Source organism: Macaca thibetana, chromosome 1, assembly GCF_024542745.1.
Source record: "Macaca thibetana thibetana isolate TM-01 chromosome 1, ASM2454274v1, whole genome shotgun sequence".
Taxonomy (NCBI): Eukaryota; Metazoa; Chordata; class Mammalia; order Primates; family Cercopithecidae; genus Macaca; species Macaca thibetana.
Window position 1 is genome coordinate 39786108 of NC_065578.1, and position 26445 is coordinate 39812552.

The following is a 26445-nucleotide window of genomic DNA, read 5'->3' on the forward strand; positions in this document are numbered from 1 at the left end:
TGAATATTCTTAATGGCATTTAAAATGGTGAATCCTGTCTAGAAGGTTTTCAGTTTACTCAGATCTGTCTGAGGAATCCCAGTCTATGGCAGTTGTATCCTTCTGAAGTGTTTTTATTTTTGAGACAGTCTCACTCTGTCACCTAGGCTGGAGTGCAGTGGCGTGATCTCGGCTCACTGCAACCTCATGCTTTGGCCTCTAGAATAGCTGGGACTACAGGCGTGCACCACCAAGCCCGGCTAATTTTTGTGTTTTTAGTAGAGATGGGGTTTCATCATGTTGGCCAGGATGTACTCACCTCGGGTGATCCTTCTACCTTGGCCTCCCAAAGTGCTGGGATTATAGGCATGAGCCACTGCGTCCAGCCATGTATTTCTTCAATAATAAGACTTGAATGTTGAAATTACTCTTTGATCCATGGGCTGCAGAATGGATATTGTGTTAGTAGGGATTAAAATACTAATCTCGGCCGGGCGTGATGGCTCACGCCTGTAATCCCAGCACTTTGGGAGGCCGAGACGGGAGGATTACTTGAAGTCAGGAGTTTGAGACCAGTGTGGCCAACATGGCGAAACCCCATCTTTACTAAAATTAGAAAAATTAGCTGGGTGTGGTGGCGCATGCCTGCCATCCCAGCTACTCGGGAGGCTGAGGCATGAGAATCGCTTGAACCCAGAAGGCAGAGTTTGCAGTTACCTGAGATGGCACCACTGCACTCCAGCCTGGGCGACAGAGCGAGACTGTCACAAAACAAAACTCTGATGGAGTTATACAAGGAGATTAATGTTATTTGTTTTTTGAGATGGAGTCTCACTCTGCTACCCAGGCTGGAGTTCAGTGGTACCATCTTGGCTCACTGCAACCTCTGCCTCCTGAGTTTAAGCTATTCTTCTATCTCAGCCTCCTGAGTAGCTGGGGTTACAGGTACCCACCATCATGCCCAGCTAATTTTTGTATTTTTAGTAGAGACTGGTTTCACCATGTTGGCCAGGCTGGTCTAGAACTCCTGACCTCAGGTTATCCGCCCACCTCGGCCTCCCAAAGTGCTGGGATTACAGACGTGAGCCACTGTGCCCAGCCTCCATCAGAGTTTTTGGATGACCAGATAGGTATATTGTTAGTGAGCAGTAATATTTTGAAAGGAATCTTTTTTTTCTGAGCAGTAGGTCTCAACAGTGAACTTAAAATAGTGAACCATGCTGTAAACATGTGCTATCATCCAAGCTTTGTTCCATTTATAGAGCAGAGGCAGAGTAGGTTTAGTATAATTCTTAAGGGCCCTAGAATTTTTGGAATAGTAAATGAGCATCGGCTTCAACAGGCATTGACTTCTCCTCTAGCTATGAAAGTCCTTGATGGCATCTTCTTCCAGTAAAAGTCCATTTTGTCTACACTGAAATTCTATTGTTTAATGTAGCCAGTTGCATCAGTTACCCTAGGCAGATCTTCGGGATAACTTGCTGCAGCTTCTTCGTTAGCACTTGCTGTTTCACCTTATATTTTTATGTTACAGAAATGGCTTCTTTGCTTAAACCTCATGAACCAACTTTTCTTTTGCAGTTTCCTCACCTCTCTCAGCCTTCATAGAATTGAGGAGAGTTAGGGCATTGCTCCGCATTAGGCTTTGGCTTACAGGAATATTGTGGTTGGTTTGATCTTCTGTCTAGACCACTGACACTTTCTTCATATCAGCAGTAAAGCTGTTTGCTTTCTTATTTGTGTGTTCACTGGAGGAGCACTTTTAATTTCCTTCAAGAACTTTTTCTTTGCATTCACAGCTTGGGTAAGTGTTGGGTGCAAGAGGCCTAGCTCTTGGTCCATCTCAGCTCTTTTTTGTTGTTGTTGTTTTGAAACGGAGTCTTGCTCTATTGCCCAGGCTGGAGTGCAGTGGTGCAATCTCAGCTCACTGCAACCTTCGCCTCCTGGGTTCAAGAGATTCTCCTGCTTCACCTTCCCGAGTAGCTGGGATTACAGGTGCCCACCACCACGCCTGGCTACTATTTGTATTTTTGGTAGAGATGGGGTTTCACCATGTTGGTCAGGGTGGTCTCGAACTCCTGACCTCAGGTGATCCACCCTCCTCGGCCCCCCAAAGTGCTGGGATTACAGGCATGAGCCACTGTGCCTGGCCCCATATCAGGTTTTGATGTGCTTTCCTTACTAAGCTTAATCATTTCTAACTTTTGATTGATTGATTTAGAGACAGAATTTTGCTCTGTCACCCAGGCTGGAGTGTGGTGGCACGATCATAGCTCGCTGCTGCCCAAGGGATCCTCCCACCTCAGCCTTCTGAGTAGCTAGGACCACAGGTGTGTGCCACCAAGACTGACTAATTTTTCTTTTTCTTTTCTTTTTTTTTTTTGTAGAGATGGTGGGTGTCTCTCTGTGTTGCCAAGCTGGTTTCAAACTCCTGGACTCATGCAGTCAGCCCTTCTTGGTGCCCCAAAGTTCTGGGATTACAGGCGTGAGCCACCGCACCTGGCCTTTAGTTTTTAAGTGAGAGATGTGAGACTCTTCTTTTACTTGAATGCTTAGAGGCCGTTGTAGGGTTATTAAGTGGCCTAATTTCAATTGCTGTGTCTCAGGTAATAGGGAGGCCCGAGGAGAGGGAGAGAGACAGGGGAAAGGCCAGTTGGTAGAGCAGTACCTGTGAAGCACAGTAAAGTGAAATGCAATAAAATGAGGTATAGTTGTAAAAATGATGTCATCTCGTGACAGAGGAAGATACGATCAAAATGCAGGTCACAAAAGTGAGTGAAGAAGGTATATGCCTTGGTCATAGAGAGATACTTGTTGACATGTTAAGTTGGAGATGCACAGGAATGGTTGGGAACTCAACCCAAAAAGCCTAAGGGCTGCAAGTTGGATTGGGGAACATTAAAGGGGAATGACAATACCAACATTATATTTGTTTCTCAGTCAGTACTGGGCTAAGATATATTTGTTTGCATTTGACAGTGAGAGCATTATTTTTAGGTAAAATGTGTCTTCCCAGGGTGGTTCAACTAGTGCATTGGGTCTTCAGATAATGTTATTTGATTATAGTATTGATGAAGAAAAAAGAAATCAGTTCCTGGCCAGAGTCACTCTCTGTGTGGAGTTTGAGCATTGTCCCCACGTCTGTTTGGTTTTTTCCCTCAGTACTCTGCTTTCTTCCCACATCCTGAATATGTGCATGTTAGGTTAATTGGCACATCTAAATAGTCTCAGCCTGAGTGAGTGTGTGCCCTGTGATTGAATTGTCCAGGGTTGGTTCCTACCTTGTGCCCTGAACTGTTGTGATAGGCTTCAATCATCTGCAACCCTCAACTGGAATAATTAGAAAAATAATCATCTTACTTTTTTTTTTTTTTTTGAGACAGAGTCTCGCTCTGTCTCCCAGGCTGGAGTGCAGTGGCATGATCTTGGTTCACTGCAACCTCCGCCTCCTGGGTTCAAGTGATTCTCATGCCTTAGCCTCCCGAGTAGCTGGGATTACAGGCACCTGCCACCATGCCTGGCTAATTTTTATATTTTTAGTAGAGATGGGGTTTCACCATGTTGGCCAGGCTGGTCTTGAACTCCTGACCTCAGGTGATCCTCCTGCCTCGGCCTCCCAAAGTACTGGGATTACAGGTGTGAGCCACTGCACCTGGCCTTTCTTTTTCCTTTTTTTGGGGGGTTGGGGGAGACGGAGTCTTGCTCTGACGCCAGGCTCTAGTGCAGTGGTGGTGCAACCTCGGCTCACTGCAACCTCCACCTCCCAGATTCAAGCGATTCCCCTGCCTCAGCCTCCTGAGTAGCTGGGACTACAGGCGCGCACCACCACACCTGGCTAATTTTTTATATTTTTAGTGGAGACGGGGTTTCACCATGTTGGCCAGGATGGTCTCAATCTCCTGACCTCGTGATCTGCCCACCTCGACCTCCCAAAGTGCTGAGTTTACAGGCGTGAGCCACTGTGCCTGGCCCTGGCCGTTGTTTTTCTTAATCTTTATTAAATGTATGTATAGCTCATAGTTATTTCAGTGTTTAATATTAGAAGTGTCTTGATCTTTATTTAGAAGTTTGGTGATGTTTTTGTGACCAGGAATATGGCATAGGAACTAACTCTTATTTATATCAATTAGACTTTGGTAAAAAAGTTGGTTTTGTTCTGTGTTTGGCTTAAGTTGCAGTTTCCAAGAGCCTATCGAAGACATTAAGGAGGACTTACTCTGCTTTTGGAAGCAGCGTTGGTCAAGAATTGGGTTTCATTTTAGGGGAGCTTCCTGTGGTCTTTTTCCCTTGAACAGTTGTGATGTTAGGTTTTTAAATATTATCTCCCAACAACATCTGTTTGGTTTTAGTTACCTCAAAGAGCTGTATTGTGGGTTTAGGCGTACTATGAAAGAGTTTAGTATAGAGAATGAAGTGCACGCCAAGGAATAGAGAGCTGAACTAAAGTCTAAAGGTCCTGAGTTTCAGAAACCAGGTCATATTGCAATAAACCTTAGATTTCTTTTTATTTATGAGGTTGATAAATTTTGATACATCCTGTTGTTCCATGCCCAGGCATATCACTAAGGGAAGATTTGGCAGGCATGGTACCTGGTTGAGAGCAAGAGCTTGAAAGATTTCCAAGACAGCTTTAAAAGAGGAACACTCTGATTTTGCAATGTTTTGAAAACTTCCGAGGTTTCATTTTTTCTTTAAGAATGACAAAGAGTAACTGGATATAAGAGTAACACCTAGATTGCCCACTCATTAGTGGTCTGATTAAATCATCTCACTTCTGCATGATTTTCCCCTTATCTTCTTGCTAATGGATGGCCAGGCAGAGATATTTATCCTCCTCCTACTTACCCATTGTCATTAATATTTCAGACTTTGCTAATCTATCCTGGTCACTTTTCTGAAGTGGTTCTGACTTTCAAAAGATTTACACTTGGGAATAGTATGCACCCACATTTCCAGCCTTTAAGTCTGCCTTGCAGCTTCCAGGACTGTCTTAGATGTTTGTGTGTGTGTGTCCTTTCTGTCCTCCCCTTTTATTTTAAATCTACTTTAGTAAGTCAGTTTCAGGTAGATTTCTGATTGCAGTCTTGCTTTAAAGTCCTGGAGCTCATTTATCATTTAGTCTAAGCTTCTGGAATAGCTTGTATAACCATTTCCTTTGGTTAGGCAATTCCAATAAGTATTTCAGGACCAAGCTTTCCAAGATGCCTTTTTTTTTTTTTCCTGAAAGGCCATAGCCAGCATCAGTCTTGTCCCTCCTCTTAGGGGTAATTATCAGACTGTGTGCTAGATATTGGGAGGGATCCAGAGAGATGAATCATATGCAGATCCTACTCTCAAGGAGCTTGTATAGCAGGAGGGGAAATAAGACATACACATTGATGTGTACATCATACAAGGTATCAAATACAATGAATGATTGTACAAGGTAATGTGGTGAGGACAGAAAAAGAGGTGCAGATCGGGGCTCCTTAAGGCTCCCAAGGGAGGGAGCAGTTCCAGAAAGCAATAGAGAATACTTCGTGGCGAGATAGCAATTGAGTTGAGTGCTTGTAGTCCCAGCTACTTGGGAGGCTGAGGTAGGAGGATTGCTTGAGCCCAGGAGGTGGAGGCTACAGTGAGCCAAGATGATGTCACTGCACTCCAGCTTGGGTAACAGAGCGAAACCCTGGCTCCGAAAAAAAAAAAAGAGAGAGAGAGAAAGAGAGAGTAGTTTAACATAGAATGAAGAGGATCCTGGAATGAGTCTCTTCTTTCTTTTATTTTTTATTATTGTAATTTTTGGGGGGCAGGGTCTCCCTCTGTTGCCCAGGCTGGAGTGCAGTGGTGTGATCATAGCTCACTGCAGCCTCAAACTCCTGGATTCAGGAGATGCTTCTGCCTCAGCCTCCTGAGTAGCTAAGACTTACAGGTATGTGCCACAATGCCTATTTAAAAAAAAAATTTTTTTTTTACTCTTCTTTTTGAGATGGAGTCTTGCTCTGTCGCCCAGGCTGTTGGGCGGTAGCATTATCTTGGCTCACTGCAACCTCTACTTCCCAGGTTCAAGTGATCCTGTTGCCTCAGCCACCCAAGTAGCTGGGATTATAAGCATGTGCCACCACGCCCGGCTAATTTATTTTGTATTTTTAGTAGAAACAGGGTTTCACTATATTAGCCAGGCTGGTCTTGAACTCCTGACCTCAAGTGATCCTCCACCTTAGCCTCCCAAAGTGCTGGGATTACAGGCATGAGCCACAGCCCCTGGCTTAAAAAAAAAAAAAAAAAAAAAACCTTTTTTTAAAGACAGAGTCTTACTGTGTTACCCAGGCTAGTCTCAAACTACTGGCCTGAAGTGGTTCTCCTGTCTCAGCCTCTGGAGTTGTTGGGATTATAGATGTAAGCCACAGCACCCAGCCTCCTCTTACTTTTAAATACTTTCTTTCCCTTATTATCCTAGAAGATGAACCCATGGGCTTGTAGATGTTGTAAATGGACGACTTCTGTAGCAAAATCAGTTTATTTGCAATTAATGCATTAAGATAAGAGGTGGTGATTAAGGTTGCGTTATTTATTTATTTATTTATCTATCTATCTATTTATTTATTTATTTATTTTTGAGACAGAGTCTCGCTGTGTCACCCAGGCTGGAGTGCAGTGGTGTGACCTTGGCTGACTGCAACCTCCACCTCCTTGGTTTGCAACCCCCACCTCCTTGGTTCCTGAGTAGCTGGGACTGCAGGCATGTGCCACCACAGCCAGCTAATTTTTGTATTTTTAGTAGAGACAGAGTTTCACCATGTTGGCCAGACTGGTCTCGAACTCTTGACCTCAGGTGATCCACCAGCCTTGGCCTCCCAAAGTGCTGGGATTACAGGCGTGAACCACCACGCCTGGCCTGCTTTATATATATAATTTTAATTGTTGGGTGTTTTTAAAGCTCCATGCAAAGAATGGATCTGCTTTATGGAAAGCCTTTTGACTAAAAGTACTCACTTTTTCCAGGAATTTACATTAACAATTTATGTTCTTCTAAGAGACATTACTAATAATATCTGCAAAGGTGTTAGAAAACATGCTCCAAACCTTTTTCTCTTTTTTCCTTGTGAGAAGATCTTATGTCCTTCAAAGGAAGATTACCTTTGTCTTTTGAAGTCAGGAATTTATAAAAAGAGTTTGCTGGATGGAAAAACCATAAAGGCCGTAACTCTAAAACCTAATGTAAAGAAGAACAGTTAGAGCTGTCCAAAGATGGGAAAGAATGTCTTACCACTAAGCCAGTTTCCCGGAACTCGAGTAGGGGGCCCTCAAATGTAAGGCAATTGACCACTTAAGATAGAATCACCTGGGGTTGGGCAGAGGTTGAAGAAAAGCTGCGAGCATCTTATAAACAGGTGGGCCTGAGTGTCTCCTTATGTCTTTTTTTTTTCAGTCCTAAACTTCTGTGATGCAGTAAAATGTAAAGGATATTATTGACTTGTATTTTTTGCATTTACCTATTTGGGATTTCTTAATGTAGATAGGCTTCTCAATTTTAAAACTTAACCTTTAATACATTTTCAGTTCCAAAAAAATTTGATAACTTCTGTTTTGTACCTAACTTCCACTACCACAGCATGTGGCTCTGAGCCAGCCACAGATTCATGATCTGTTGACTAAACAGATGTTTGGAGGCTGATCATGCCTGCACATCCGTAGTTGGGACAGTTCAAAATTTAAAAACAGACTGCACAGATGGTTCTAGACGTGCTTTTTGAATTGTGTACCTTTGTAATGTTTTGGGGGGATATCAGAGGACAGTCAGAATTTGTTACCAGACTTTTAAATTGTACAGATCTTTGTACTCCAGCTAAACCTACTCATCCATTAGCAAGTATACAGAGATATCATCCTGGCAATTGCGCATCTTTCTCCTTTGACCTTAGCAGTTTGCATGGCAGATTGTGCCAAGATGAGGCCTGTCCAGGGACCCATGCAATAAAAGGTTAGATTCTTTTAAAGTTTTTTGATAATTGTTTTTATTTCCAGAAAGATATTTTTGTTTGCCCCATTTAAAAAGGTTAAATTGAGTCACTCTCTTCACTTTCATGAGTACCTTATAGGAAACTATTAATAATGATTAATAACTAAACTACTTTAGATTACCTTAATTTGTTGTTGTTGTTGTTCTTAGTGTATCTAAGGGAGTAGCATATAGGCCATGTGTATGTGGTGATAAATGAAAATGCAGGGGTCTTACTTGGTTATTTAGGACTTAAGATTTTATCTAGTCATTTTCAACTGTGATCGAACACTTCCCTTTAACTCCCTTCAGAAACTCCAAGATCATATTGTATCCCAGGTACAAGAATTTCTGTTCAGCTGTTTGTAGGCCTCCACCACAAGAAATTGGCTCCAAACCTATTCCCATTACATCATCACCCACTAATGTCATTACACCAGAATGAAATCTGTTTTGAAGCTTGTATTTTTGTTTTCCTTCCCTTTCTTTCCCCTCATTATTTCCTTTAGAAGGGAAAGGGAAGAAAAAAAAAGAAAAAAAATCAGAGACCTGTAAACATTTAACAGTGAATTGGATATCCCCACAGGCTAAACCTAGAGTTGTCAGCTTTCATTCCATTCTGCTGTGATAGGGTGTTCTGCTCAGTGTGTATCCACATGGAGCCTGGAAAGTAACAAGTCTAGTCATGTGACAACTGGCTTTGGTGCTTGCTTTCAGCCCCTCAGAATTAGTTCCTAATGACTCACATAGTTCTCTGCCAGCATCCCGTCACTGGTATGTTAAACCTTTTCAAATAATTCCTCAGAATAGAAATTCTTAGGAGAGCACTAAATTTCTCTGTTCTTTGTGTTTAAACTGTTCTTGCACTTAAATATTTGCCAGATAAGCGCTTAAGACATTATAATACAGGTTGAGTATCCTTACTCTGAAAATCTAAAATCCGAAACTTTTTGAACGTTGACATGACGCTCAAAGGAAATACTCATTTTGGATTTTGGATTTTCAGATTTGGGATGCTCAACCAGTAAGTATAATGCAAACTTATTCCAAAATCAAAAAAAAAAAAAAAAAAATGGACTGGGCTTGGTGGCTTACGCCTGTAATCCAAGCACTTTGGGAGGACGAGGCAGGTGGATCATCTGAGGTAAGGAGTTTGAGACAGCCTGGCCAACATGATGAAACCGCATCTCTACGAAAAATACAAAAAATTAGCCAAGCTTGGTGGCAGATGCCTGTAATCCCAGCTGCTTGGGAGGCTGAGGCAGGAGAATCACATGAACCTGGGAGGCGGAGGTTGCAGTGAGCTGAGATTACAACACTGCACTCCAGTCTGGACAACAAGAGCGAAACTCTGTCTCAAAAAAAAAAAAAAAAAAGGCCGGGCGCGGTGGCTCAAGCCTGTAATCCCAGCACTTTGGGAGGCCGAGATGGGCGGATCACGAGGTCAGGAGATCGAGACCATCCTGGCTAACACGGTGAAACCCCATCTCTACTAAAAAATACAAAAAATTAGCCAGGCGAGGTGGCGGGCGCCTGTGGTCCCAGCTACTCGGGAGGCTGAGGCGGGAGAATGGCGTGAACCCAGGAGGTGGAGCTTGCAGTGAGCTGAGATCTGGCCACTGCACTCCAGCCTGGGTGACAGAGCGAGACTCCGTCTCAAAAAAAAAAAAAAAAAAAAAAAAAAAAAAAGTCAAAATCCCAAACACTTCTGGTCCCAGGCATTTCAGAATTTCACGTAAGGGATACTCAACCAGTGTTATCTACAGTTATACAGTTATAGCTGATATGGGGATCCTTATTCATATCTTCCCTCCTTTGTCACAAAGCAGTTGACTAAATGCAGGTTCTAGCCCTCTTTCTGTATCCTAATTTTAATTCTTTTTTTTTTTTTTTTTTTTTTTGTGATGGAGTGTGGCTCTATTGCCCTGGCTGAAGTGCAATGGCATGATCTTGGCTCACTGCAACCTCTGCCTCCTGGGTTCAAGTGATTCTCCTGCCTCAGCCTCCCGAGTAACTGGGATTACAAGCATCTACCGCCATGCCTGGCTAATTTTTGTATTTTTAGTAGAGATGGGGTTTCACCATGTTGCCCAGACTGGTCTCGAACTCTTGATCTCAGGTGATCCACCTGCCTCGACTTCCCAAAGTGTTTGGATTACAGGTGTGAGCCACTGCACCTGGCCTCTGCTTTGTTTTTTTTTAACTGTCTTTAAGGCTTCCAGTTGCCAGTGTGCTGTGTTAGGCTTTATGTTTAATAACATGGTTCAGGTTCAGGAAGAACTGGCAAGTAGTTTCATTTCAGAGGCTTCATGTTACCTACACAGTTATTGGCCTCATGTCCTTTGAGGCAGATTTGCCTGAGATTAGAAGGAATCATCATCATCAGGAGCCCCAGAGAAACGGGACCACAGTGTCTAAAACAAAAGAAGAAACCTAGCACACACACTCATTTTTTTAAGAGACAGAGGCTTGCTGTGTTGCCCAGGCTGTCTTGGAACTCTTGGGCCCAAGTGATCTCCCTGCCTCACCTTCCTGAGTAGCTGGAACCACAGGCATGCGCCATTGTGCCCAGCTTGGCTTTTATCTTTTAAGACTCTGGGTTTACATTTCTGTACAGTACTAATCACTGGGGACTTTTAATATAAAAATTTGCTGAAGGCTGTGGCATGGAGTATGAGAAGCCACAGAGAATTTGAAAAAGCTTTGGAGTGAATGGCATTGAAAATTATGGGCTAGACTAGGGCAACAAAATACTTTCCTCACCCCACACCCATGTAAGAAGTTAAAAGTCCTTGATTAACATTAGGATTTCAGCTTACATTTCTAGCAACTTTTGATTTTCTAGTTGGAGCTCTTTAGCAGTCTCTATGGTATAAGCTAGATAGAAGGAAAAACTTTCCTACCAATGTTTTTAAGATGTAAGTCTGTGTTAAAATCTTTTTAGTATAATTATATACCTTATCAAACTGAAAAATTGAATAGATTCATAAAAACATCCACAAAGATACAAATGCCTAATCTGGACAGAAAGTCTGACTTTATTGTTTCTAATGTGTCTTATGTATATGTTTATTTTCAGTTGTCACGATGTCCACAGAAGGAGGATTTGGTGGTACTAGCAGCAGTGATGCCCAGCAAAGCCTACAGTCATTCTGGCCTCGGGTCATGGAAGAAATCCGGAATTTAACAGTGGTGAGGAAGAATGAGAAACTTTTATTAGAAACTTTTAAAGAGTATAAGGGCTATGGGAAATTAACCAAAACTCAGACTAAAGCATTTTTAATTTCAAGCACATTTACGAGGCATAGTTCATCCCTGACCTGTGGGTAGGAAAATGAAAACATTTGCCTTCTGTGAGGTAACTGCAAGAGTGTCTTTTATATCTCAGTGGTCTTCCATAAGCATGTGGTGTGTAGTGGATACTTTGACTTGGAGGTAGTTTAATGTGAGGCATATCCTTTAGGACTTGTAGGAAAACAGAGATCTCATCTTCCTTCTGTAGCTCTAGCTCAATTTCTTAGGCCTGATTTAATGGTCCTGCCACATTTCTAGAACTTGGTAAAAACTATTGGACAATTTATTCAACAACAAATCTATTGTGAGCCAGAAACTCTTTCCAAGTGTTAAAAAGATACACTTTGATCACTGTTTCTCAACAGCTGCATTATTGACAGTTTGGGTTAGATAATTCTTTGTTCTGAGGGGCTGTCTTATGCATAACAGCATGTTTAGCAGCACCCCTAGCCTCTATTCACTAGATGCCAGTAGCACCCCTACCCGAGTTGTGACAACCAAAAAATGTCTCCAGACATTGGGAAATGTGCCTGTGGGCAAAAATCATCCCCTGTTGAGAACTACTGACTCACAATAATTAAATATAACCTTGACCTGTGAGGAGCTTACAATCTAGTAATTACAACCAGACTCATTTAGTCAGTAGGTATTTATTAAGTACTTACTGAATCAGGCACACCGATGAGTCCTGAAGCAGTAAAAGTCAAGGAGCACAAAGGACATAGTGCTTGTTTCTTTCTGGTTAAGTTAGGTAAGGGTTTAAGTAAAGGGAACATTTTTGTTGAGTCTTAAAATATGAGTAAGCGTTCACCAGATGTGAAGGATGGGAGGGCAAAGACAAGGGCATGCATAAAGGCATGGAGGCCCAGTGGGGAGGGCCTTATAGTTAGAGGAACATCAAGACATTCAGAGTGCCTGAAGGTTACTGTGTGTTTAGTGGAGGTTGAGGGAAGGAGTAAGTATGTGGTGTGAGAGTGGTAGTGGAAGGTGAGGCAGGTTAGAGTTGGAGTATTTTCATAATACAGTTGTCATGTCCTTAATGAAGAATGTTCATTAAGGTGTCATTTTAGTACATACTGAAGGAGTTCCCTGTGTTGGCTATGTCATTCCTGCCCTGGAAATACTAGTATCCTGGCAGAGCAGACACTGGATTCCTTCCTTATGTAGAATTAATGTTGCAGTTGCTTAGGGTTAGTGACCTTTACCTTCTGACGTTACAATGTCAGTTTATTCATTCACTCAACAAATACTTATTATGTACCAACTAAGGCTATGCTAGATACTGTGGATATGGTAATGAACCAGACAGACAGGATCATTGCACTGAACCAGACAGACAGGATCATTGCACTCATGGAACATATATTCTGATGAGACAGGCTAATAAACCAAGTAATTAATGGAATGAAATAACTTATTATGATAAATGCCCACTGACTTCAGGGATGAAAAGTAATTCATGTTTTGGATATAGCTCTGGGTCACATTTGTTTATATGAAGAGTTTTCAGCAGTTGAACTTGGCTTGGCCTTTCTCAGACTGGCCTGGGTTCAGAGTGGATTTCCACTGAAAAGTCATTGTTCCTCTTCTGCAGTCTAAGGTAGTAGTTTTCTAAACTGTCTCAGATATAAAAGAGAAGGTAGGGAGAAATGAAACTATAAAGTCAGAAATGGGGTGTTTTGTTCATATTTTAGGGGGATAATCTCATGATTACGCTTATCAGCTTTTGGTGCTGGGGTCAGCTTGGTCTAAAATGAATGCTCTCCTGGGGTGTGGTGGGACTAGGCCAATCGAGCAAGTCTGTGCCGCAGCTTGAGCCGAGAGGCATAAATCCAGGATTAGGCAAGTGGCCAGATAAACTCTGGAGGTTTAAGCTCAGCACTTAACTTTTCTGTTTTGTTGGACTTTGATTTTTTTTTTTTTAGTTGTAGTAAAACAACACATAAAATTTCGCCCCTTATCCATTTTTAAATGTACAGTTCAGAAGTGTTAAGTATAATCACATTGTTATGAAACTTGAGAATTTTTTCATATTGCAGTACTGAAACTGTGCACTCTCTAAACAACCACCATTCTGATTTCTATGAATTTTACTATTTTTGATACCTCATAGAAATGGGATCATATCGTACAGTCCCCTACTTACGATGATTCTACTTAATGTTTTTTCCACTTTACAGTGGTTAGAAAGTGATGTGCATTCAATAGCAGTTGTACTTTGAGTACCCATTCAACCATTCTGTTTTTCACTTTCAATCTACTATTCAATAAATTATGAGATACTCAACACTTTACTATAAAATAGGGTTTGTGTTAGATTATTTTGCCCAACTTTAGGGTAATGTAAGTGTTCTGAGCACATTTAAGGTGGGCGAGGCTAAGCTATGATGTTTGATAGGCTAGGTGTAGTAAATGCATTTTCAACTTAGGATCTTTTCAACTTACAATAGCTTTATCAGGATGTAACCCCATTGTAAGCAGAACAACATATGTATTTGTCTTTTTGTCTTACCTTATTTCACTTAGCATGTCTGTTGAAGCATGTGACAGGATGTCCTTCCTTTTTTATCTTTTTTCTTTTTTTTCCTTTTTGGAGATAGAGTCTCACTCTGTCTTCCAGGCTGGAGTGTAGTGGTACAATTATGGCTCACTGCAGCCTCGACCTCTCAGGCTCAAGCAATCCTCCTGCCTCAGCCTCCTGAGTAGCTGAGACTACAGGTGCATGCCACCACACCCAGCTAATTTTTGTATTTTTCTGTAGAGGCAGGGTCCCACCATATTACCCTGGCTGATCTCAAACTTCTGGGCTCAAGCAATCCTCCCACCTCCGCCTCCCAAAGTGCTGGGATTATAGGTGTTAGCCACCATGAGTGGCCTTTGTTTTTTTCTTTTTTAAAGAGACAGGGTCTTACTCTTTTGTTCTTTGCTGGAGTGCAGTGGCAGGATTATAGCTCACTGTAGCCTTGAACTCTTGGGCTCAAGGCACCCTGTCTCCTCAGTCCCCCAAGTAGCTAGGACTCTAGTTGTGCACCACCGACCTGGCTAATTTAAAAAAAAATCTTATGTAGAGATGGAGGTGTCACTGTTGCCCAGGCTGGTCTCAAATTCCTGGCCTCAAACAGTCCTCCTGCCTTGGCCCTCCAAATTACTGGGATTACAGATGTGAGCCATCATGTCTGGCCTATCCTTTTTTTTAAAGGCAGAATCATACCCTGTTGTATGTATATACCACATTTTGTTTATCTGTTCATCTGTTAATGGACATTTGGGTTGGTTCCACCTCTTGGCTATTGTGAATAGTGCTACTGTGTTACATGAGTGTGCAAATACCTCTTCAAGACCCTGGGCTTTGATTTGTAACCTGCTTGGTTTACAAGTTTGATTGCCAACAAAGCTGATCATGATGCTGACCAAATTTTAGTACTTAGACTTTTAGTCTATCGGAAGTTAAAAGAGAATTACTTTGAGGGATTCAGTTTTGGTTCAGGTTTTGTGTGTGAAGAGAAAGAAAAGTAAAGAGGAAGTTGTCTTTAGTCATTCTTGTATTGGTGACTAATTAAAATTCTCCTATGTACTTTTGAAAGGGACTCCTAGACCTCTGCCAAGCTATGTCTTTTATATCAGGTGCTTAGAACAATGTCTGGCATATAGTAGGTGCACAATAAATATCTGAACAAACTAGACTCCACTTCAGGTTTAGTGCAAAGCAATATCAGTTCCATGTTTGAGTGTAAGAATGCAATCCAGTAAAGTCAAGGTAATTTTTTTCCCTTTGTATGACTCTTATTTTCCCCTCTTCTCAGAAGCACAACACGTGATGGCATCTGCTTCTCTGACTGCGCTGCTGCCTGTGTAACATGACCAAACATTTTAGCATTTAACCTGTGCCTTTCCAGAACTCAACAATACTTAAAACCAGACTTCCTCAGATGTGTCAGAGCCTCTTAGGTTGACACCTCAAAATATCTAACAGATTAAAAAAAGAAAAAAGAAAATTCCTTATGTTTAAACTACCCAATCATAAGTAAAACTTATGAGAATATTCATAAGGTGTGATCTCAGACTGGGACACAAATTGTTCCAAAAAGAAGTAATTGAAGTTTGCTAGATGATGTATTTCATGATGTGTTGGAAACACTGGCCTCAAGTCCTTTTGGTCTGAGTCCTGTAAAAGCAATTTATATCTTTCATTTTAGCTTGTTCTCTTGACTCTTAAAAGCTCTGTAATTGTCTGTAAATCCAGGTGGTGTTCAGCTCGGATTGAAATTAATTAAAAACCATACCAAGATGATTGTTTCCCGGAGTGATTGTGTAAAATACTATATTCCTGCACAGCAGAGCTCTGGGAACAATATGTAACAGACTTCTTCATGTTGAGTTTTGCCCCACTGGGCCTCTTTGAAAATAGGAAAGAGAAAGCTAACTTTGTCTTTACGGAGGTGAGTTGGGGGCAGTTGGGCAACGAAACTGAATTTCGAAAAGAAAAATCTAATTCTGTACTTACTACTTTACATCCCATTCAGCCTTCAGTTTACTGTAATTCAGTGCCTAGGTCACTTTCTTTTAATTGGCAGTTTCATCTTTTCATTCCTCAGTGCCTTCTGATTGGGTGATGACATTTCTAACATCACAATCAAATCAGATAACTGTTTAAACAAGAACTTGGTGGTGAAGGTTGGTGGACTGTTACAAAACAGGACCTGTGCTGTGTGAGCCAATCCTGTAGAGCAGTGCTTCTCAAACTTTATTGTCTGTATGAACCACATGAGGGAGGATCTTCTTAAAATATTGATGCTGATTTAGTAGGTTAGGAACGGAACCTGGGATTCTGTTTCTTTTGAGTTCCTAGGTGATACCATTGCTGCTCCAAGGACCTTGCTTTGAGTAGCAGGGCTATAAAGCAGTAGTCCTTAACTCTCACTTGGATCATAGTCACAGGGGAGTTTTCAAAAAACATGATGCCAGTACTCTACCCACTAGAGCAGGGGTCCCCAGACCCTGGGCCATAGACCTGTATGGGTCCATGGCCTGTTAGGAACCTAGGAACTGGGCTGCACAGCAGGAGGTCAGTAGCCAGTGAGCAAGCATTACCGCTTGAGCTCCCCCTCCTGTTAGATCAGCAGCGGCATTAGATTCTCATAGGAATGTGAACCCTATGGTGAACTGCACGTGTGAGGGATCTAGGTAGCACACTCCTTATGAGAATCTAATGCCCACCCTGCCCATCCTTGGAAAAATTGTCTTGCACAAAACTGGTTCCTGAGGTTGGGGACCACTGACCTAGAGTTCCTGATTCAGCTGGTCTCCAGGAGAGAGCTCAGGCATCTTGTTTTTCAAAAGCTTTTCAGGTGATTCTAATGTGCAGCCCCAAGATTGAGAATCATTGCTTTCACAAGGGTTGAGAATCTTGACTTGCCAGAGTGCCTGACTGGGTAGGCCTGGAAAAGATTTCTCTTTATTATTTGAAACTCTGGATGTTCTTTAGTGCAGCCCAAGATCCGCTGACTTTTCTTTGGCTCCAAACTCTCATTGAGTGAATTCAGTTTTGAATTTGTCTTGAAATGCAGCAGTTTCAGATGACAGCATTTTTAACATAGTTCTTTGGTAGTTGTCAGGAGCATGAGAATGTTCTGAAAGATAATCTGCTCTTCTCCTTACTGATGTAACTCCCAAAAGTAGGGGGGAAAAAAGTATGTGTCAGCTGTTCTTCCAGTTGGATCAGTATCAGGAGAAGGAGTTAAGGAGTTAAATGTTACTCCCTTCAGTTACATAGTAGCCAGTGAAGTGGGGAGCATGAATCCAAGTTTCGGGGGCCTCAGTCTACTGTTTGTAGAGGGCCTCCTCTTTCCAACAAGCTTATGGTAAATCCTTACATGTAACTAGAAAGCTACAATAGGATTAATAGAAAACTGGGTGATTGTCAACAGGGTTGAACCATACACACACCTCAAGATCCACTTTTACACACTGCTCCTTGAGATCTCAAGGTTTCAGGAACATGGAAAAATAGTTTGTCACAAATAAAAGCTTTGGGAAGGAGATTAAAGCAGAGCTTATTATAAATTTCTGCCGCATTTTACATCTCTGCAAGACGGGAATGATCTCTTGATCCTTGACTTTTGTTGCTTTTGATTAAAGAATAGAAATTGAAGGAGTAATATTTTACTCTTTCCATTTGGGGAAAGAGGTCTTTTTTATCAGCTTTGGGCTTTAGTTCAGTAATCATGGAACATTCTTGTACAAATTATATTTAAAACCAAGCCAAATGAGAGCACACTTGCAAGAGAGCTAAATCTATGATCATCTTGTGCTGTATGTATCAGCCTGGGAGGCTTTCCAAAGGAATGATCATCCCTAGCATTCTCTTTGGCATTTCTGTGTAGTGTCATCATCTTCTGTGATATGCCACACAAGAAGGAAGACCAGTGGTTGATTTCTGGGATTAAACTTTAAAAAAAATCTCTTAAGGATCTGGCTCCAACCCAGTATCCTCTTTCCTGCTTCTCCCCTCTGTACTCAGGTCGTAGATCTAAAACTTAAATAGACTATGATTTTTTTGTATCTCTGTCTTTGTTGTTCTGTCTGAATAACATTCTCATACTTTTTCAACAGGCAAATTCCCAGAATCCCTTAGACACAGTTCAGATGTCATCCCCTTTGTGGAACATTTCCAATCCCTCACTCTCCCTCCAGCCCCACATTGCTAGCTGTCCCTAGCAACGTGTCCTTCTTTGTGTCCCCGTGGGATTTTATATCCCTCCCTTCCAGTTTTGGATAGGGGATCATAATGTTTTCATGTGACTGTCTCTGACAAACCACATGCTTTTCAAAGGTAGGAGTAGATGTGTATTTTTTCTTTCTTTCTTTTTTAAATAGTAATGGGGTCTCACTATGTTGACCAGGCTGGTCTCAAACTCCTGGCCTCAAGCAATTCTCCCATCTCAGCCTCCCAGAGTGCTGGGATTACAGGCATGAGCCACCGTGCCTGGCCTACATGTGTATTTTTGCATAGTAGTAGGTATCTTACATTTACTATCTGTTGAGTTGCTTGAATCAGTAAGTGAAAGAGCAAGGGGAAAAACAAGAATAGAATGAATCTGTGCTACTATTTCCTTTTGTTGAAATTTTAATAAACTGAACTTCTAAGTCCCCGTTACTCCAGGGTTAGTTTTAGTAGAGGCTTCATGGAAAATGTTGATACCTAATTTGGAAAAGGAAAAGATGAAAAATTGGTGTTTGAAGTTTGTAGAGCAGAGTGGTAGCCAAGCAGCTTGTTGGGTTTGCGTGGAAAAATTAGATGTCTTGGTGTACATTTTATCCTAATAGATTCTCTTCTTTCTGTAATCGTAAAATAGGTTCTGGGAAGACTGTTGATGGTTTTCCAAAATAACTTTTTTGACATATATTTGAGATTTTCTGTTGGTCTTGGAAAAGAAACTTCACTTATGCTTGTTAATTACATCTAATCTCAAATAATAGCTGCTGCTTCCATAATGTGATGATGCAAATTTCCAGGTGAGCATATTGGGTTTAGTGAGTCATATTTCAGACCACTTATAGAGTCAATCATTTGACACCTAGTCCAAGTAGAGATTTTGCTGATTTTAGCTAATATCTGCCTTTGCACCTTTCTCTTCATTGCAGCTCAGAAACTCAAAATTGATTTTTTTCCTAGAATTGCATCCATCATTGGGCATGCGTTTAAATACCAGTAGTTTCCAAATAAAACAAAAAAGGGCTTAAATCTCAAATTATTGAGTAGTGCTGGTCAAAAGCCCTTTACTAAATTATATCCACAGTGAAGTTATATGGTCCTCCCCCACTCCAGGCTTGTTTAAGAAAAAATAACACAGCTGTTCCTAAAAGGCAGCTGATAAATTCACTCTCATCCTTTTTCTGTACTCCTCTACCCCCACTTGAAACAAATTTTGGAGACAAGGCCATTGCTACTGTGATGGGAAAGGAGCTCTCCTCCCCAATTTCTGTTGACAAGTTAGTGCAAATATCAGAAATAGCCACTGTCAGCTGTGAAGAACTGTGGGTCACTGTGGTCAAGTGCCCCGGCGTTACTGTTACAGTTTATCACTGAATGGAAGAAAGAACTGGAACTTTAGAGGAATAACCCTGAGAAATCTCATTTTAATCTGCATATTGCAGACTGGTAAACTTACTTGGAAAAAAAGTGAAGGCGCTCATAATGTCCCTTTATGTGCTGACGAAAACAAACAAACCAAAAAAAACAGATATTGCTTGGGGCTCCGTTTCATGAGGGCACTGTTAGAGGCCATCCTAAGCTTTTTCTAAAGCCCACTAATTCTTTGAAGACCTGCATATGTTAAGAAGAATTTTGCTCTGGAGCTTGTATTTTCTTCATTTCATCTGTACCTCCTCTCCCGACTTCCTGAAGAGAGGGATTAAGCCAGAGTGCTTCCTGCTGCCTGTCATGCTTTGCCACACTGTTGATTGTGCCCACCATTTATGCATCTCTTGTTGTTCATTTCAGAAAGACTTCCGAGTGCAGGAACTCCCATTGGCTCGTATTAAGAAGATTATGAAACTGGATGAAGATGTGAAGGTGAATTCACATTCATTTTTATTATTTCTTATTGAAGCTGAGTGATGGGTAGGTTATTGTTCATTGCTCTAGAGCTCAAAGTTTAATTAAACAAGAACACACAAAAAATTACTGTCTGTTGCTTTGTTATTTGATTCCTGTTTAAAATTGTTAAGTGAGCCAAAATTGAGCAGTTTTGGTTACTATATGGATCATCCTGAAAATTAAGGATATCCTGGGTTTTTTAGATGTTGAAAAAATAGTAGTTGTTGGTTTTTGTTTTTTCTTTTTCTTTTTTTTTTTTTTTTTTTTTTTTTTTTTGTGAGTTTTACTCTGTTATCCAGGCTGGAGTGCAGTGGTGTGAGCTTGGCTCACCGCAACCTCTGCCTCCCAGGTTCAGGCGATTCCCATGCCTCAGACTCCCAAGTAGCTGGGATTACAGGCGCCTGCCATCACACCCAGCTAATTTTTGTATTTTTTGTAGAGACGGGGTTTCGCCATGTTGGCCAGGCTGGTCTTGAACTCCCGACCTCAGGTGATCTGCTTGCCTTGGCCTCCCAAAGTGCTGGGATTACAGATGTGAGCCACCGCATCTGGCCTTTTCTTTCTTTTTGAGACAGGGTCTCACTCTGTCACCCAGACTGGAGGGCAGTGGCATAATCATGGCTCACTGTAGCCTTTACCTCCCAGGCTCAAGTGATCTTCCCACCTCAGCCTCCCAAGTAGCTGGGACTATAGGCACATGCCATCATGCCTGGCTAATTTTTAATGTTTTTTTGGAGCAGGGGACAGGATCTCACTGTGTTGCCCAGGCTAGTCACGAACTCTTGGACTCAAGCAGTCCTCCAGCCTCGGCCTCCCAAAGTGCTAGGATTAGGCATGAGCCACCATGCCCAGCCGGTATCTCACAGTTCCTTTCACAGTGTAGCATATACGTGTATCATCAAGTCAACAGGACATGCCATCATCTTAGCATCTTATATAGTTTGTTGATCTGAACTCTTAAGAAATTTTTGATAATGATATTCAACCTGCTCTAACTTTTTGATCTGTGAGTTTCTTTTACATGAATAACACTTGTGAGAGGGTTTGCTTGGGCTTGGCCATTTCTGTATTCCTAGGAGTCCATCTCCATTATAGATCTCAGAGAAAGAGGAACTCTGTCTCTTTACCACTCAAAATTAATAGTCTTTTGTATTTTCACAGAAAGCTAACAATTGATAGCAATTTTCCTTTTTATTAGCTCCTTTCTTCCTCACAGTAGCCCTGTGAGATTTGATATAACAAGAATTATCAGTTCCGTTTTACAGATAATGGAAATAGACACAAAGAGGTTAAGTGACTCACCCAGAGTGCTAGGACCAAGATCGCATTTCCCATCTGCTGCTGCTTTAACTCCAGAGCTCTTTCTGTGATTGTAGCCTGCACAGACTACCTCACCAAAGGTTTAGAACCTTGTTTGACCAAGAGCTTCAACTTTGAAATCAGACACATCAAGTTTATATGGCTTGAGCACTTCCTATGTGCCAAGTCCTGTGCTGGGTACATATATTATCTCATTTGATTGCCACAATAAAACTGGAAGGTTATCCTCTTTTTCAGTGTGTGAAAAACAAAGCCCAAAAGGATGGGAAGCCTGCAGTTTTACCCAAATCCATTGGCTTTCAAGCTCATTCTCCTTCTCCATATTGTTTCTCCTTAGATTAGAACCTAAACCCTGCCACTTACTGGCTCTATGGCTATGGGCAAGTCACTTCATCTCTCTTAAACCCTAGTTTCTTTGAAAGGCTATTATAAGGGTAAGAAAGCACCTTGCACAAGGTTTGGCACATGGTAGGTGCTAAATAAGTATTCTTTCTCCCTGTTCCCTGCTTTATTCCTACTCATGAATTTATTTTACCTTGGAATCTCTTGAGCATACCACCTCATTTTTTGACCCTTGCCCCATAGTCCCATGCCAGGCAATGAGGCAAGAGACAGACTGGTTTGAATGACTTGCTGGTGATTGACAGGGAGGGCCTGTGTCTGTTACAGATGATCAGTGCAGAAGCGCCTGTACTCTTTGCCAAGGCAGCCCAGATTTTTATCACAGAGTTGACTCTTCGAGCCTGGATTCACACAGAAGATAACAAGCGCCGGACTCTACAGGTATTATTGCAGACTTAGATTAGGAAAACTGGGGTAAGCAGCCACCTTTGCCTGTTCTCCTGCGTGGCTTTGGACCAAAGATTGTTCTTTAGGCCTCTATCAAGCTGACATGTAATTGGCATCTCCACTGTTGGGAGGCAGACATATTTTCTAGCCATGGTGATTGTGTTTCTCCACCAAAAATCTTAATTCTCTCCTGGTTTTCACAGCTTAGTGACTGAACTCTTTTCCCTTGGTGAGCCCTCACTATAAACAGAGGCTCAAGTGATAGAGTATTTATCTGTTTCCAGACGTAAACAACTTCTGCTTGGGAGCCTTGAGAGATTCCAGGAAAGGACGGTTCCAGGAAGTATTAGCGGTCTCACTAGCTTCATTAGGCGTTTTGTTCCTTGTCTGCCTTCCTGGGAGTCCTCTTCTTCTTCTTCTTCTTTTTTTTTTAATTTTAATTTTAACCCAGCAAATCCACATACATACTGTATGCAGAGCCCTTGGTCATTGACTCTAGAAACCCTCACCCTATAGCCAAGCCCTGGCTTTTAGAGGAAAGGTTTCCCAGATACAAGAAGAAGGGTGTAACAAGTATAAAACAGTGGCACTATTTTAACAGTGAAGCCAAGAAAATAAATTGTTTTCTCTTCTTGTTTCCCTTTACCTGCAAAGTAGAAAATACATGTGTTTATTCATTTATTCTAAAAATACTTAACTGAACACCCACAATGTGTGCCAGGCACTTCTCTAGGCTCTGGGGATTAACGATACACAAAACAGACAAAAATCCTTATCTGTGGGAAGCCTTCGTTCTAGTACAGCTTGTCAATGCAGCTTAAAGTTAGGATTTGTGTACATTACTATATGAAAGTTTTAAAGCAAAAAAAGGAAAAAATACTGAACTCCAATAAATGATATGCATGTTGAAGTCACAGAATTTATGCTGCCTTGAAGTTAGTCTGTGGATCCAGAGAGATCCAGTTAAAACTCCCTTCAAGATCAATTCAGATTAGAAAATAAAATAGGTGGCCGGGCACGGTGGCTCATGCCTGTAATCCCAGCACTTTGGGAGGCCGAGACGGGCGGATCATAAGGTCAGGAGATCGAGACCATCCCGGCCAACACAGTGAAACCCCATCTCTACTAAAAACATAAAAAATTAGCCGGGCGTGGTGGCGGGCTCTTGTAGTCCCAGCTGCTCGGGAGGCTGAGGCAGGAGAATGACTTGAACCCAGGAGGCAGAGCTTGCAGTGAGCTGAGATCAAGCCACTGCACTCCAGCCTGGGTGAGAGAGTGAGACTCTGTCTCAAAAAAAAAAAAAAAAAGGCAAAACACTTGGACAGACCTTCAGAAAAAAAGATAAACAAATGCCCAATAAACCCATGAGAAGGTGTGCAACATCATTAGTTGTCAGGGAAATACAAATTAAAACCGCAGTGAGATACTGGTTTATACCCACTAGAATACCTAAAATAAAAAAGACTGACAATACCACAGTTGGTGAGGAAGTGGAGTGTCTGAAACTCATATATTACTGGTCAGAATGTAAAGTGGCACAGTCACTTTGAAAAACTTTTGGCACTTTGTAATAAACATATCCCCCTACTCTGTAACCCAGCCATTTCACTCCTAGGTATGTACCCAAAAGAACTGTAGCCATTCTTATATAAAAATGCTCTTAACAACCTTCTTTATACTACCTCAAAACTGGAAACAACTCAAGTGTCCATCAATATAGGAATATATAAACAAATTCTGAGGTATTAATGAAATGGATTCCTCCTCAGCAATAAAAAGAAACAAACCATTGCTCCATACAACATGGATAAATCTCAAAGATACTATGTTAACAAAAGGAACCAGAGGGAAAAAATTACATAGTGCATGATACAATGCATTATTACTACCACCTATGGTGATAGAAATCAGAGTTGTGGATGCCCAGATTTAGGGGAGTGTGGGGAAGGATGTTGACTGGAAAGGGCTAGAAGGAACTTTCTATATTCCTTTTTTATTTTTTGAGACAGGGTCTCACTCTGTGGCCTAGGCTGGAGTGCAGTGGCTCAATCACAGCTCACTGCAGCCTCGACCTCCTGGGCTCAAGTGATCCTCCCACCTCACCCTCCCAAGTAGCTGAGACTACAGGTGCGTGCCACCATATCTGGCTTAAAATTTTTGTTGTTGTGGTAGAGATGAGGCCTTCCTATGTTGCCCAGAGCTGGTCTTGAAACTCCTGGCTCAAGCAATTCTCCTGCCTCAGGGAATTTAAAAAGCAAAGTAAAAATTTTAGGAAGACCAACTTAAGCATATCTATGTTTCCAAAATACTCTAGAACATTATATGTTGGAGATGTTTATTATTTTTCTTTTTCCTCTTATTCCATCGGTAAATGAGCCATTTAGATAGATTGAGTAGGTGACATCAAAAAATGCGACACTATATTGTAGTCATCTTAAATGAGTCCTGGCAGTCTTAAGATGGGCCCTGCTTCTGTTGGAAGGGTTTATCATCAAGCCGGTGGTTGGCAAGAAGGGTGGATTAGAGTTTTGCATTTCAGAGGCTTGGGGCCATCACAGATACAAGGGAAAGAAAAAAAAAGAAAATTTCCATCCTCTCCTGTTTTGTCTGATGAGTCACCTTTTAAGGTGTGGTATATAGAGTTTGCTAAGGATTTCTGTTAGTATGTTGACATTTTCCCCAGCATTTTATTATAAAAAATTTCAAACATAAGCAAAGTTTACAGTGAATACCTGTAAACTTACAACCTAGATTCTACCATAAACATTTTACTATGCTTATTTTATTCCCATATCTATTTATCCCTCTATCCATCCTTCCAAGTAGTCTGTTTTTAAGTGCATTGTAAAGTTTACTTTGCCCAAATACTTTAACATGCATATCATTCACTAGAGTTCAGTGTTTTTTCTTATTGTTTTTCCTTTTGCTTTAAATCTTTAGTAAAGTACACAGATCTTAACATACATAATATGTTGGGTTTTAGTAAAAATCTTTTAATTTTATTATTCAAAGAAAGGAAGTATCACACTTGGAGAGAAACCCCCATTAGAGCAGGTCTTGGTTTCAGTATCATTAGCCATCTGACTCCTATGTTGTCTGACCTCTCCTGCTGCTGTTCATAGCACAGACTATGAATACCAGAATTCTCATAAGCTACGGTTTTTATTTGGGAATTCAAAACTGCAATGATAAACCCATGGTTTAAGCATTGCAATTGGGAATTCCCAAATAAAAACCGTAGCTTGTGAGAACTTAGTGTATACAGATCCAGTGACTTGAAAATGTTGCAAAAAGTTGTTGAATTAGGATTTTACCTAAGAAATCCAAAATAGATTATAACTACTTGTGAACCAAAGGGAAAATATTATTTAGGGCCTTAAAAGGATTATAAACCTAACTTTGCTAACCCACAGAATGACCAGAAACCTACTAATTGAGATTACTAAGTTTATAATTTAAAAATCGCGGGGAGAGGATCAAGCAGGAGTAGCAGTGGTTGGAGGCTCAGATATCCCATTTTAGAGTGTGAGTTACATGTATCTCTTTCTTTTTTGTTGATGATTGTCCACCAGGTCTGATCATTTAAAGTATATGAGTTTGGCTGTGCTTATTTCAGCTGTAGACTTGCCCATGGGTGTTTAGTTTGGCTTAAAACTCATCTTACCTTACTTGGAGGTATAAAGCCAAGTGAACTAGTTTCTCCCCAGGCTAATTTTTCACACCACTTTTCTTTGTTACAGAGAAATGATATCGCCATGGCAATTACAAAATTTGATCAGTTTGATTTTCTCATCGATATTGTTCCAAGAGATGAATTGAAACCTCCAAAGCGTCAGGTGAGCTGTGAAGGCATTGCAGTTGCTGCTGACTGAAGAGCACTTTGCATACTGGTGTCAGATACGCTCCTTCTCGTCTCTCAGCACAAGTCATTTGCTATTCCTTTTGCTCCTCGTTTCTAGACCAGATTCATTCTGAACATATCCTTCTGTTACTCATTTCTGGATACTTTTAACTCAGTGCCTCTGAAGTGGTGTTTCAGTGAAAATAGACAAAATGAAAATGAAAGACTTTAGTTACAAATGGTAAAGTGAAGCTCATTTCAAGGTATCTTAGGAAGTCTATCAGAGCTCTTCATCTGGGATGGAAGAATATTCCCAGAAAGTTATAGATTTTAGATTTTTAAGAAACAGCTTCTCTGTGTGCACAGTGGTATTTGGAGTGAATGGACTGTGTTTTCTCATCCTTTATGTTGTGGTTCTTTATATCTTTATATAGTGCCCTGACTACGCACTAGAATCACCTGTTGGGGTTTTAAAAATATCAGCACCCAGGCTGTACCCCACATCAGCTGAATCAGAATCTCATGATGGAGCCCAGGCATCAGTACCTTTTAAAACTCTCTGGATGCTTTTAATGTGCAACCAGATTTGAGAACCACCACTTGAGCTGTTTTCCAAGCAATCACAAGAAAGAATGTGAATGTCTC

The 26445-nt window shown here is 41.2% G+C and overlaps 1 protein-coding gene across 10 annotated transcripts in view; it reads left to right on the top strand.

Annotated features, from left to right (window-relative positions):
* Nucleotides 1-26445, top strand: part of NFYC (nuclear transcription factor Y subunit gamma) — a 109192-nt gene that overhangs the window by 65147 nt on the left and 17600 nt on the right. For all 10 annotated transcript variants that reach the window (XM_050799089.1, XM_050799070.1, XM_050799079.1 and 7 more), the window contains 4 exons: nt 11037-11149; nt 19755-19826; nt 21840-21953; nt 25700-25795. In XM_050799089.1, coding sequence (XP_050655046.1) covers nt 11045-11149; nt 19755-19826; nt 21840-21953; nt 25700-25795 — 387 coding nt within the window. In that variant the 5' untranslated portion in view covers nt 11037-11044. The remainder of the gene's footprint in view (nt 1-11036; nt 11150-19754; nt 19827-21839; nt 21954-25699; nt 25796-26445) is intronic.